We start from the raw sequence: 11,456 nt of genomic DNA, 5'->3' as shown, positions 1-11,456 counted from the left end.
GAATTGTTTTTTGGAATAAGTGGAGTGTGAGATTTGTTCTCCTGTACCACAATCGCATAAACTTGTCGACCTATTTGCATTTCAGCATGCCAAAATTCCTCATTATTGTCCACCAGAAATACTATCTTTCTAGATGGATTTGATTTCTCGGTTTCTTTCGTTGCCATGGCATCCCCAAGAACATGTGGCATGCATCCATGTCAACTACATCACATATTACTTTATCAACATACTTTTTTCCAATTGAAAAAGTAATGGGGCAAGTTTTAGTCACCTTTGATTCCACACCTTTCCTAATCCACCCAAGTTTGTAGGGTGCATGATGCTTTTCTGTCTTCAATCCCAGCTTTTCTACCATTTTCTTGGAAACAACGTTCTCACTACTGCCATGATCAATGATCAAATCGCAAAACCCTCTGATTTACTGTGCATCGAGTTTTGAAAATGTTATGAGTTGAGGAGGTTCTTCACGTTTTAGTGCTAATAACAGTCGTTGGATAACCAAAGACCTCTCAAGTAATTCTCCATCATCTTCTCCAATAATTTCATCTTCTTCATAAGTCAGTGCAACACCTTCCAAATCTTCTATTGGTTGCTCTTCACTTGTCTATTTTATTCCTAACAAATTCACCGTTCTCCTTTTAGGACAATTGTTGGACAAGTGCCTATGTTGCCCAGACCTGTAGCACTTATCTTCCTTAGACTTTGCATAGGGGTCTTGGGGAACATCTTTACGGCCTCTGGTTGTTTATGGTTTCTGTGAAGAATTACTGTTGCCACGAATTTCATTACTAATATTTCCAGTTGTTGGCTATGATGAGAAAGTTTGTTTCCCTTTGCTTGCTAAAGATCGTGATGAATCAAAAGTAAAACTTTGATTTGCTTGATTCTTCGACCTGTCCATTTGAGCTTCCACCTTTGTAGCTAAATTAACAGCTTCTACCACGGTGAATACTAATTGCATACAAACCCTATCTTGAATGCCTAGTCGCAATCCACCAATGTAACTGGCTGTTTGTTGCACTTCAGTTTCCATGAGATCATTGCGTGAAGCTAATATGTAAAACTCCTCTATATAGGCTTGGACAGTTTTACTCCCCTGATTGCACTTTTGGTATTGTCGGAAAAGAACTTGTTCATAATTAGGAGGTAAAAACCTTGCCTTCAGTAACTGCTTCATTTTCATCCATGAACGCACATAGGTATTTCTTTGACGAGTTCGTGATATCTGAAGTTGCTCCCACCAAGCAGAAGCTTCACCTTTCAGCTTATAGGCAATAAGTAGGACTTTTTTTTTTCTTCTTCAGGAATCTCCATGTATTCAAAGAACCTTTCTACTTCATTCAGCTAGTCTAAGAAATCCTCGATATGAAGGTGACCATTGAAGCTTGGTAAATCAATCTTCATACGATAATCTCTGTTTACACCATGATCATGTTGTCTTGGAGGACCATTATCTCCTTTTAGCCCTCTGAATATCTCATCAACATATTCTTCATCATCGCTAGAATCTTCATTGGCTACCTAACGTCGATCTTGGTACGTTGGAGCATGTTCTCGTCTTGGACCCTGATTGTTAACATCTGGTTGCACCACCAACCTGGTAAGAGTTGTCTGGATTTCACGCAATGTTTGCTGGGTTTGATTCTGGTGCGCCATAAATTCGGCTCTTGTAAGAGCCTCTTCTCGACGTTCATTGCCATTAGGGGAATTGGCCATCAACCCAAGGAAAAACTTGGCTCTGATACCAACTAATGTAGAACGGAAGCGGAAACTAGAAGAATATCTTCGTATTCTACTAGGAAGCCTTGAATCCACAAGGAAATTAGCACTCTTCAATGAGAGACTTAAGATAGTCTGTAAACTGATTATTGGAATATTGAAAAGTTAAGGGAACAAGCCTCCCTTATATGGCTAGGGGCTGCATAAATGCAAAATAAAGACTACACAATTGTAATGCATGAACCTAAGATAAATGCACTAGCGGTTACAATAGGGATGATTAATGAGATGCATGAATGACATTTTATCATCAAAATGATCATAAACCCCTTCATTCATGTGCTGCATCACAAGCCAAAAGCCTCTAAAAAAAATTCACCCCAAAAAGTATTGCTTAACTTGATAGTCAGCGGTCGAAGGGGTCAATGATATATCAGTATGTAACTTAAGGATTGTTTTGTTCATTTCATTTTTCTTTAGGCTGTCATGTTTCCAAATTTCTACCCGCCACACAAGTTTTTCTTTGATAAATATCTTTCAATAATATCCAATTTCCATTAAAATCCAAAACTTGTTCAACAATCCAAAAAAGCAAGAATACTTTGTCAATCTAAAACAAGTAGACAAAATATATTTCTTCATCCATCATCAAATTGCAAAAACAAATAAATAAATAAATAAGAAACAACTTTGGCGGTCTTTCAGTTCAACGCACCAACTTGTTGGGCACACACGCGCAAACAACACAATGACAGAAATTGAGTGTCGAAAAAGGAAAAAAATGAACAAGTCTTGACATTTTATCTGCAGCTTTAATTTGCAAATTCAAATTGTACTTGGTATTTTTTCTTTCTCCTTTCGTCCTCGAGTGTGATAAGGGGTAACAGAAAGAAAGCCCCACTTTTTGGTTTCTTGTTTTTCTTTCTTGCGTCCACACATTGAGAAAGTTGTGTTCCAAGTCAAATGAGTCCACATCACAAACAAAACAATACAACCTATATATATATATATAATTATTACTAGTACTTCAAAAATCTCATTCTACACTTCTCACAAGTACATTTTTCTTTCTAATTATAAAAAATTTGGATTGTAAAATAAGATTTTTGAAGTGCCAATAACAATTCTTTATATTTATATTCATGGAAAAATAAAAATACATAGGAAGAATGTCTGAAATGTTCAACCCGCAACTTCTTTCCTTGTATATGCACTGCATATATATATATATATGTATTATTCGTTGTCTTTTATCTCGGCATATGGTAAAGTTGTACACAAATGGAAACGCCTCCAACGATAAAAATCCAAATGCTTTTCCTTTCACGTAAAACTGAAATTAAAGTTGGAGGGAAACTTCCCTATAACGAGGTTATCGGGACCTAAAATGACAAACACACGTCCCTTTTCTTCCCCTACACATTTATATTTGATCATATTTGTTATTTAGGTTTGATTTATTCAATCTAATGGACACAAATAAAGAAGAGTGCGGAAATCTAAATATGGTGTTAAAATCAGCCCTCTAACGAGATATATGCTCATGTAGCCCTTTAGTCTCACTCTCATTCTTGGCGTGGATTACATGATGAGATTGAGTGGGAGTGAGAGACCAATATATCCTTGTTGCATGTAAGTTTTCGATAATGAAAGCTACATTCTTCTTCATTTGTGAGTACTCCCACAAAGAAACCCCTCCATCGGCTATTTCATATAAGGTCTTAATAAGATGAACTGTGGATTCGAGCAATAATCCTTGAATTACAGTATTTGATAAATGGTGTTGCCATGTTTCGCGTTAGAGAAATGCTAAGCAGACTCTCTAAAGTGGGAATCTTCATAGACTATAAGCGGCCTCATGTTTTTAGCACAATGTTTTATAATGTTGGAACCTTCCATATAGAGTCTCACTTTTGAGAGAGTCTCCTTAGCATTTTTTTTCGAGTTATTTGTAATTTTGTATGAGTATTCAAGGCAAAACAAATAATTAAAATCATGTAATTCGAGGATTAGTGCAGTAATTCACGAAGCGTACTAACTATTGAGCATGCATTAAATAAAAAAGGACTCGTATGCGCTCAATCCACGCACCTGACACAATTAGGAGGGGATGAGAAGGACATGGTAAAAGGAGGGCAGACAATCTGCCTCCTTGTAAAATAATGATTTCCGTACTCCCATTTCCATCTCGTGCATTCTTTCCTCATTTTTTCCCAAATTCTAAATAAATAAATCAAAGGAGAAATAAAGAGAAGTACAGAATGAGAAGACCTGCTTCTAACGCATTAGCTGAACAATTTCAACAGCTCAGAGTCACAAGTCCACATGATTAGGTGGAAGTTCATGCATGGATGGATGGCCTTTGAGTGAATGGGAAATGTGGTCCTCCTCACTCCTCAATTGGGGGGACCCTAGAAGAAGAACAACCCTTCAACAAGTTCAATCCCTCTCTCAAATGTACTCAATTACAAGTTCCAAACTATATATCCTTAATTAAAATTTAGTTAACTTGTCAGTAAAACTTAATTAACCTGCCGACCCAGAAGTTAAAAAAAAAAAAAAAGAAAACCAGCAAAACTTAACCCTAAAACTTCTTAATCTCATTCCTAATTGTCCATTCCAGCAAGCCCACACCCTCATCTTCTTAAAAGTCCTCTCCCACCCCACACACACAAGGAAAGAAAAATCATTTCTGCAATTGAATGAAATGCTAAACTAATGCAAGTTGGTAAAATTAAAAATCATTATCCCGTTCATATATGCTCACCCAGATTCCAACATAAAACTTACCTTCAATCTTCCTTAATTTGGTTACGGTAGAAATTATAAAAAAACTGCAATAAAAATTGCAAAATTGCAAAATAAAGAAGAAGAAAAGAAGTAGAGGAGGAAGTTGAAGAACAAAGCTAAGTTTTTTAGCATTTTTATGGAAGAGATATGAAAATTGTACAATTAAAACAAAGATCTATACCTGTCATTGAAACTCATCCAAAACCCATTAATCTTCACTTCTCCTGATGATCATTTTAATCAAAACCTACCCACAGTAAATAATACTTACTACACATGCCTCTCTCTCTTCTCTTTTTCTCTCCTCGTCATTTGATCAAGAAGAAGACCCAGAAACTCTCGGTGAAGTGACCGGAAACAGAGGCAGAAGCCGCGGCTCTTGGTCTCTCGGTGTCGTCGTAGCTCTCGGCGACGGGTGCAAGTAAAACCCTTTCTCCGCAATCGCCCTGTCCTCCTCCGACGAAGAGTTCCCCAGTGACGGCGACGCCGCCGACTTGTCGAAGGGGTCGTCGTTCAACGGCGTCACTGGGCTGAGGGTGAGGGACGGAAAGTCAAGCAAGCTCGGGGACAGGATCTCCTGGTGGCGTGGCGAATACCCAGAAGCCGATTGGAAGTTGGGGATGAGGGTGTTGATCATGAGGGTGTTTTTGAGATTGGTGCTCCTCCGCTCGTAGAGCTTGAAGCCCTGCTTTTTTGGTGGGGCGGTTTTGATTGGTGGGATGTTGAAGTTTTTGTTGGAAGGTGGCAAAATTGTTGGATCTTGATGATGGTGGTGGTGGGTGGCGGTGGTGGGTTTAGGGGAGGACTGGTGAGTGACGGTTTCCGAGGAGCCGGTGAGCATTTGGACAACATGTTTGAAGTTCGAGGAATCAGCTTGGACGAAGGTTGTCGGGTAGGGATTGGAGTCAGATCTGGGAGTTGAGACTTTCAGAGTTGTCGGGATTTGAGCCGCCACCGCCGAGCTGCTGCTGCTGCTGCAGACGCTGGCGTTGGTGGCCGTGCCATTGTTGTTGGTTCTCGGCGAGTTTATGGGGGAATACGAATAGGGCTTCTCTCTGAATTCTTGAGGCCTTGAGCTTGTGGTGTATTCCATTTGGATTTGGTGGGTGTTCTGTCACCGCCACAGCCACCAAAAACCGTTCTGCGTCTCAAGAAAAACAGAGAGAGCTTGCTTTAAGATGGGGTTTGGGTAGCAACTTGGAAGAAGACTTGGGATTTGGAACTGGAAGAGTGAAAAACAAGGCTTTTGATTTTTGGTTTTGGCCCTTTGAAATGGGAAAAGAGAGAAAAAGGAGAAAAAAAAAAATGGTTGCTGCTTATTTGCTGTGTTTTGTTTGCTTATGGTTGTGTTGTGCCTTAATCTCTCTCTTTTCCTTTCCCTTTCTTCTTTTATAGTATATAGTATGTAGCACCAGCATTCTTTTTTATTTATAAATGCGAAGTTTTCAAGTTTAAACGAGTTAATTGCTACATATATATAATATTTATGTTAAGTATGATCGTTAATTTATTTGAAGCTTTTGATCTAATTACTCATATTTTTAGCACATAAACTTGAACTTATTAAAGTAAATAATAAATTTAAACTTTGATACAGAAACTAGATACGCAACTTCGTTGATTAACTTAACTTAGGTCTACTCTTTCTTTTTCTTAGTAGTTGAACTAAAGATGTCCTTGTTTTTTCTTCTCTAGCTTGTTGATTTTTCTTTTTTGGCGTTTGGAGTGGGGTTGGGATGGAGGAGGGAGGTGAATGGCTAGTGAGAAAATGCATTCAAACAACATTTAGGGATGTTTTGAAAATGGTGGGAGGTGATTGGTTGGATTGGGAATTTGAGGGGCACGAGCATGTGTATGCCACCAATGGGAAACTTATCATCATGTCAAAGACATGTGCAGGAGTAAGTGTGTCAATATTAATGGGTGATGATCTTAGAGAGAGATAGAGAGTGAGAGAGAGGGCATTGACTTCAGAGCCCTGACTGCAGACTGCAGAGAGACTCTTGGCGTTGTGTCATTTTGTGTTCTGTGCTTTTGCTCAATGTGATGGGATTGGAGAAGATGATCGAAACACTTGATCAGATCGCATACACCAATCCCATACATTCAGTACTCGTCACGCGTCCATGGGGAGTTTGTTTGCCACACTCCTCCGCTCCTATTATCAAATAGTATTTTACAAGAGTGGGTATACGGGTATTTGGATCGATGGATTCGAACCGCCGGTTTTATTTTTTAATTTTTTAAAACGGTCCGTGTTAGATCCGATTTGTGTAAAATCGAGTTGAAAATTGAGTTTATATTTCTCATGTGAGGGTAACCCGGCCCACACCGTTTAAGAGAGCATTTTTGCTCACCAACATAATTATGATGTATACTTACATTACACCTAATTATTTGTTGTGCCATTTCAACTAACTCTAGTTAACTTTCACATTAAATATTACTTTTTCAATTTTGAAAAAAATTAACCAAAGTTAAGTAAAATAACACATTGCAAATGATTAGATGTACGGTGTACATACACCAAGGTTTAGCGTGGTGAGCAAAAATGCTCTACCACAGTTTAAGGATTGTCTTAGCATTTGTCATTTTATTATTGGTCTACAATGAAGCCATGATCCATAATCTCATATTTATCTAACCCTAAGAAGTAAAACAATGATCAAACTTATTCAAACAAATATTCATGAGAGTCCCTTCATTTCCTTCCCATAGTAAACTAAACGAAAACACATAGAGATTATTTTATATTGTTATACGACATATAATTGAAAATAGATTTGTTTGATCTGTAACAACCGGCCCGTATCAAACGGATCCAAATGAGCCGATTTCACTATTAAAATACATAAATCTAAATAGGCTCGATCCAAATAAGATATCAGTATAATAACTAAAAGATGTACCACAACAGCATACTCGTAATGTACAATTACCCTAAGCCAATTAGCTTTTAGCGTCACTCCTCTTTCTAATATTAAAAAATGTCTCAAGTTTATATCTAGCATCTCTAATATTAAAAAAGATATACTATTACGCCGAAATTGTACCAATATATCCAAAATAAAAACCTTAAATCTTGAATTGCAAACTCATAAATCTCTTAAGAAATAGTAAATTATTTATGTACTCTTTGCCATCATTCAAAAATTTGTTCATAAAACTTATAAGATTTCCCCACTATAAATTGGATTTGTATTTGTGCGAGACTAGCACAATGTGTTTGACACTAATTCACACATAACTCCACCAATGCACAGTGAATCTTAAATGTAGAGCCATTTAGATGGAATAAAATTGAGGGAAGGGAGTGAGAATTGAAATTTTGTAAACTACAATCAAACGTTCTTTTCTATGATTATTTTTGTCACAAACAAAACTTGGGTTTTAAGTTTGATGTAATGGCCAACTTTTAGGCTACATCAGCATGCACGAAAGTTATTTAATTAGTTACCTCATCATCTCATTTGTGATGTCAAAAGTAAAATTCCAACGGAGTTCAAATCTTTTGCAATTAAAACTCTCTATGGCTTCTGTGATTTATTTCATTTGAGTGACACATGTTCTTTTGACTTAATTTATCTTTAGTTTTTTATTTTTTTTATTGAAGAGATAAGTCGAAGAGTAATATTGTTAAGTGGAGTTTAAATGAATGACTGCGTGTCAACAAATGAGATAGGACACAAAGAGGCCACATAAAATTTTGGGTTGAACTCATTTCAACGTATAAAAAATCTCCATATTATATCATGTTTAATTAATGGTATTATTTCCATTAACCCAAAGATTATTAGTATTTTATGTAAATCTTGGAACATGAATCAGTTCGGGTTCCACAATGAGAGTAATGGTTAGATTCTAACTTTCATTTTCCCCAATCCAATTCTTAGTGTGCTGTTCACTGCCCACATTAGCTTGTGGTTCTTATTTTGTTTGCACTTTAAAATATTGCAAAGTACTAAAAAGAAAAAGAATCAAGCTTTACTTAACGGAGTTGGGGTGGGGAGAGAGCAAGAAAAGTGGAGGGAGGGACCAAAAGTCCATTATACACAACTACAACTAAGAAAATGTAATGTGGATTAGTCTTTACTTATCTCCATTAATTAATCTTGTAAACATTGAAACTCTAAGCTTAATTAACTTGTACGATTTGTTTAGTATATAAATAAGACGCTAACATAAGGTACATAAATATCCCATTGCGATGTTAGAGAAGGATATGAGAAAGGTTGAAGGATGAATAGGTTCAAACTTGTTGGAAAAGTTAATTTGTTAGTTTTTTGGTTTATTATTAGCTAAGGGTATTTCAAATATTTTGTGTCGAGGATTTTCTTGTATGTTAAGAATTTGGATTTCTTGACTATTAAGATTATGGTTGGTTCTCCACAAATATGATGTTTTATATTCAGTTAATGTAATTCTTTTAAAATATAGTCTCTTCGAGTTATGTAGTCATTTGACAATTTTGTAATGTTTTTGCGTGTATACTCTGATTTTTAACTGCTATAATTAGATCAAGTTATTTAACTTTGTTTTAGAGTTTTTTATACAATGATATATTTACATTATGGGGTGCGAATAAATTGGTATGAAACTTACCATTCATGAGATTCAAACCTAAAACCTCTCAATTACGATTGAAGAGAAATACCACTAGATCGAATTCTAATTAAGTGTCAATTTTATTTTAGAATTATAGAGTTTTGTGGAAAAGGCCATCAACATTTTTATTCATTTTAACTCGATCAAGTCGCAAGAATTTTACAACTCTCTTGTAGTTAAGAACATATAATTCTACCTTCAAGTTTTCCTCCCTCTATCGCTTGCATGAAAAAAATAAACTCGACCCAGATTAAAATTTTGGTCACAAATTTATTTCTTTTTCTTTGATAAAGAAAGGAAAAGCGTTAGCTAGTGGCATATCGATCGAGTTAATTATCAAGTAGGTCACGAAGGGACGGTTACCAATAAGCGAATACCAGCAGTGTGGAATAAGTAGTTATCTTTCACTGTACCAATGTTATTATTGTATTACCGTGTTTTCCATTTTTCTTTATATTTTCTGGATCCAAAGAGACTTTTTATATAGGACTAGTATTCTCTCCCATCATCTTTTCATCTCATTTCATCTCATCCTCTCACATTCTCTTATTTTGTCTTTCTTTTGTTATAAAAAATTAATATAAGATATTAATGTGATTTAATCGTGACCATTTAAATAAAAAGGAAAGGAAAGGGAGGGAAAAAAAAGAGAGAAGATAATCATGCTCCTTTTATATATCCATATGTCAACAGGTTCATCAAATACAAAAAGGAATCTGAGGAGCAAAGACAAGATAAAGAAGCTCATGGTAAATGGAAAGGAGATATGGACCCCTCATATTATGGGGAGAGATTTCTTAACGTGCCAAGAACATGGAGTTAATGGTATGTTATATGTTATTATACATGTGAAAATAATCTTTGTTAATTATTTTGTCACTTATATAATAACATATATAGCGTATGTATCTGTGTTTCAAACACATTGAAAAATCTCTTCATTATGGATGGTAGGACATGAATCTTGTTCATTGAGACGAGGAAAGGGTTTATCCTAAATCAAGAGAGAGATTATGAGAATATTATTGAAACTTTTTCTTTAAAATATTTTAAAGAAAAATAAAATATTACAGACCAATTTTTACTTCAAGGAGTTTTACTACACTATTTTTTCATATTATAATCCTAGTTTATTTCCCGTTTTCGTATTTTAAGAAATCAAGGATGACCAATAAACATAGATAAACTAAGGTGTTTAAAAATCATTTCATATCTAAAGTTTAATTAGTTATCAATCAATTCTTGCGTGCGTATGCAATTCTTAACTTTTGAATAATGTGTGGTAAGTCTACTATATATAAAACCCACTAGATTAAAGAACTGATAACACATTTTAGTAGGACTGATGCTAACAAATTTTTTTTTTTCTTTTGAAATGATGATATTGTGCTTTAATCTAATCTAAAAATTATCTGAACTTTGAGTGCATGGAGATGCACATATGCTTTAGCTAATGTGACTGCTTAGGTCTGTAACTAACACTAAACTTTGCTTAATTATTTTGACCATACCTACTTATTCAAATTCACTATAAAAGTTCAAAATGTAGATCTATAAAGATTAAAGTGTGTAATCGTTTCAATATATATAACTTATCTTACACTTTGCGAGTGCTGATTAAAAAAACCCAGAAAAGTAGTTGGTTTTTTCTTGTGGTCCTCCCACATTTTTACAACATGATTTTTTCCATGATGTGGTAGTATTAGTGTGTGATTAACTTTCACTGGTGGAAACCCTAATTAAGATCACTAATCGAAACTGCAAAGTACATGGCTAGGTTCAAAACTTGTTATACAATATTGATAATATGCTTAATTAGGTCGGCCGGCTTGACCAAAGTGCATAAACAATGTGAATATTAGGTGGCATTTTTTGGTATTTCTTATGCTTCGAAAGGTGACAATTTTGTTGAAGAATCATATAGCTTGACATTGCTGACTTTGTAAGGTCCGACGATTTTGGTAATCTTCTTGTTACCTCACCGTCGAAGCCGGTGCATCTTAATGTTAGGCACATGTTTTTGTTTTTAATTTTCTTAATACGAACCGGCCATTATTTTTATTTTTAATTATCCTAAACACAATTTTTATACACTCGAATAAAATAAAAATGAAAACAAAAATAAAAGAATTTGCATGAGGCTGTGGGTATGATCTGAGATGAGTCTTATGAGATTGAGTTGGACTAAGAATTTGTCCACGTTGAATTGGTTCAAGTTGGAGACAATCAAGGGGAATATAATATTAGCCTGTTCTTGTTTGAATTGTCGCATGCTTGCCAGATTTTGGCCTTAACTTTGTGTTTCGCTGAAAATTACTTTTTGAAAAAGAAGAAGATGG

The 11,456-nt window shown here is 35.4% G+C and overlaps 1 protein-coding gene across 1 annotated transcript; it reads right to left on the bottom strand.

Annotated features, from left to right (window-relative positions):
• Positions 1–3,754: 3,754 nt before the first annotated feature.
• LOC103932980 (VQ motif-containing protein 4-like) lies at positions 3,755–5,913 on the bottom strand. Its single transcript, XM_009342641.3, has 2 exons — positions 4,694–5,913; positions 3,755–4,133 (listed from the first exon to the last, which is right to left on the bottom strand). The coding sequence occupies exon 1, from the start codon at positions 5,603–5,605 to the stop codon at positions 4,829–4,831; it is 777 nt and encodes a 258-aa protein (XP_009340916.1). The 5' UTR covers positions 5,606–5,913; the 3' UTR covers positions 3,755–4,133; positions 4,694–4,828.
• Positions 5,914–11,456: the final 5,543 nt, after the last annotated feature.

Source organism: the organism of the source record quoted next, unplaced genomic scaffold (genome assembly GCF_019419815.1).
Source record: "Pyrus x bretschneideri cultivar Hongxiangsu unplaced genomic scaffold, Pyrus_bretschneideri_v1 Contig25, whole genome shotgun sequence".
Lineage (NCBI taxonomy): Eukaryota > Viridiplantae > Streptophyta > Magnoliopsida > Rosales > Rosaceae > Pyrus > Pyrus x bretschneideri.
Note: the sequence above shows the minus strand (reverse complement) of the source record. Positions and strands in the feature narration are given on the sequence as shown.

Coding starts and splice junctions, on each gene's coding strand:
- LOC103932980 (XM_009342641.3), bottom strand. CDS start 5,605: ATGGAATACACCACAAGCTCAAGGCCTCAAGAATTCAGAGAGAAGCCC.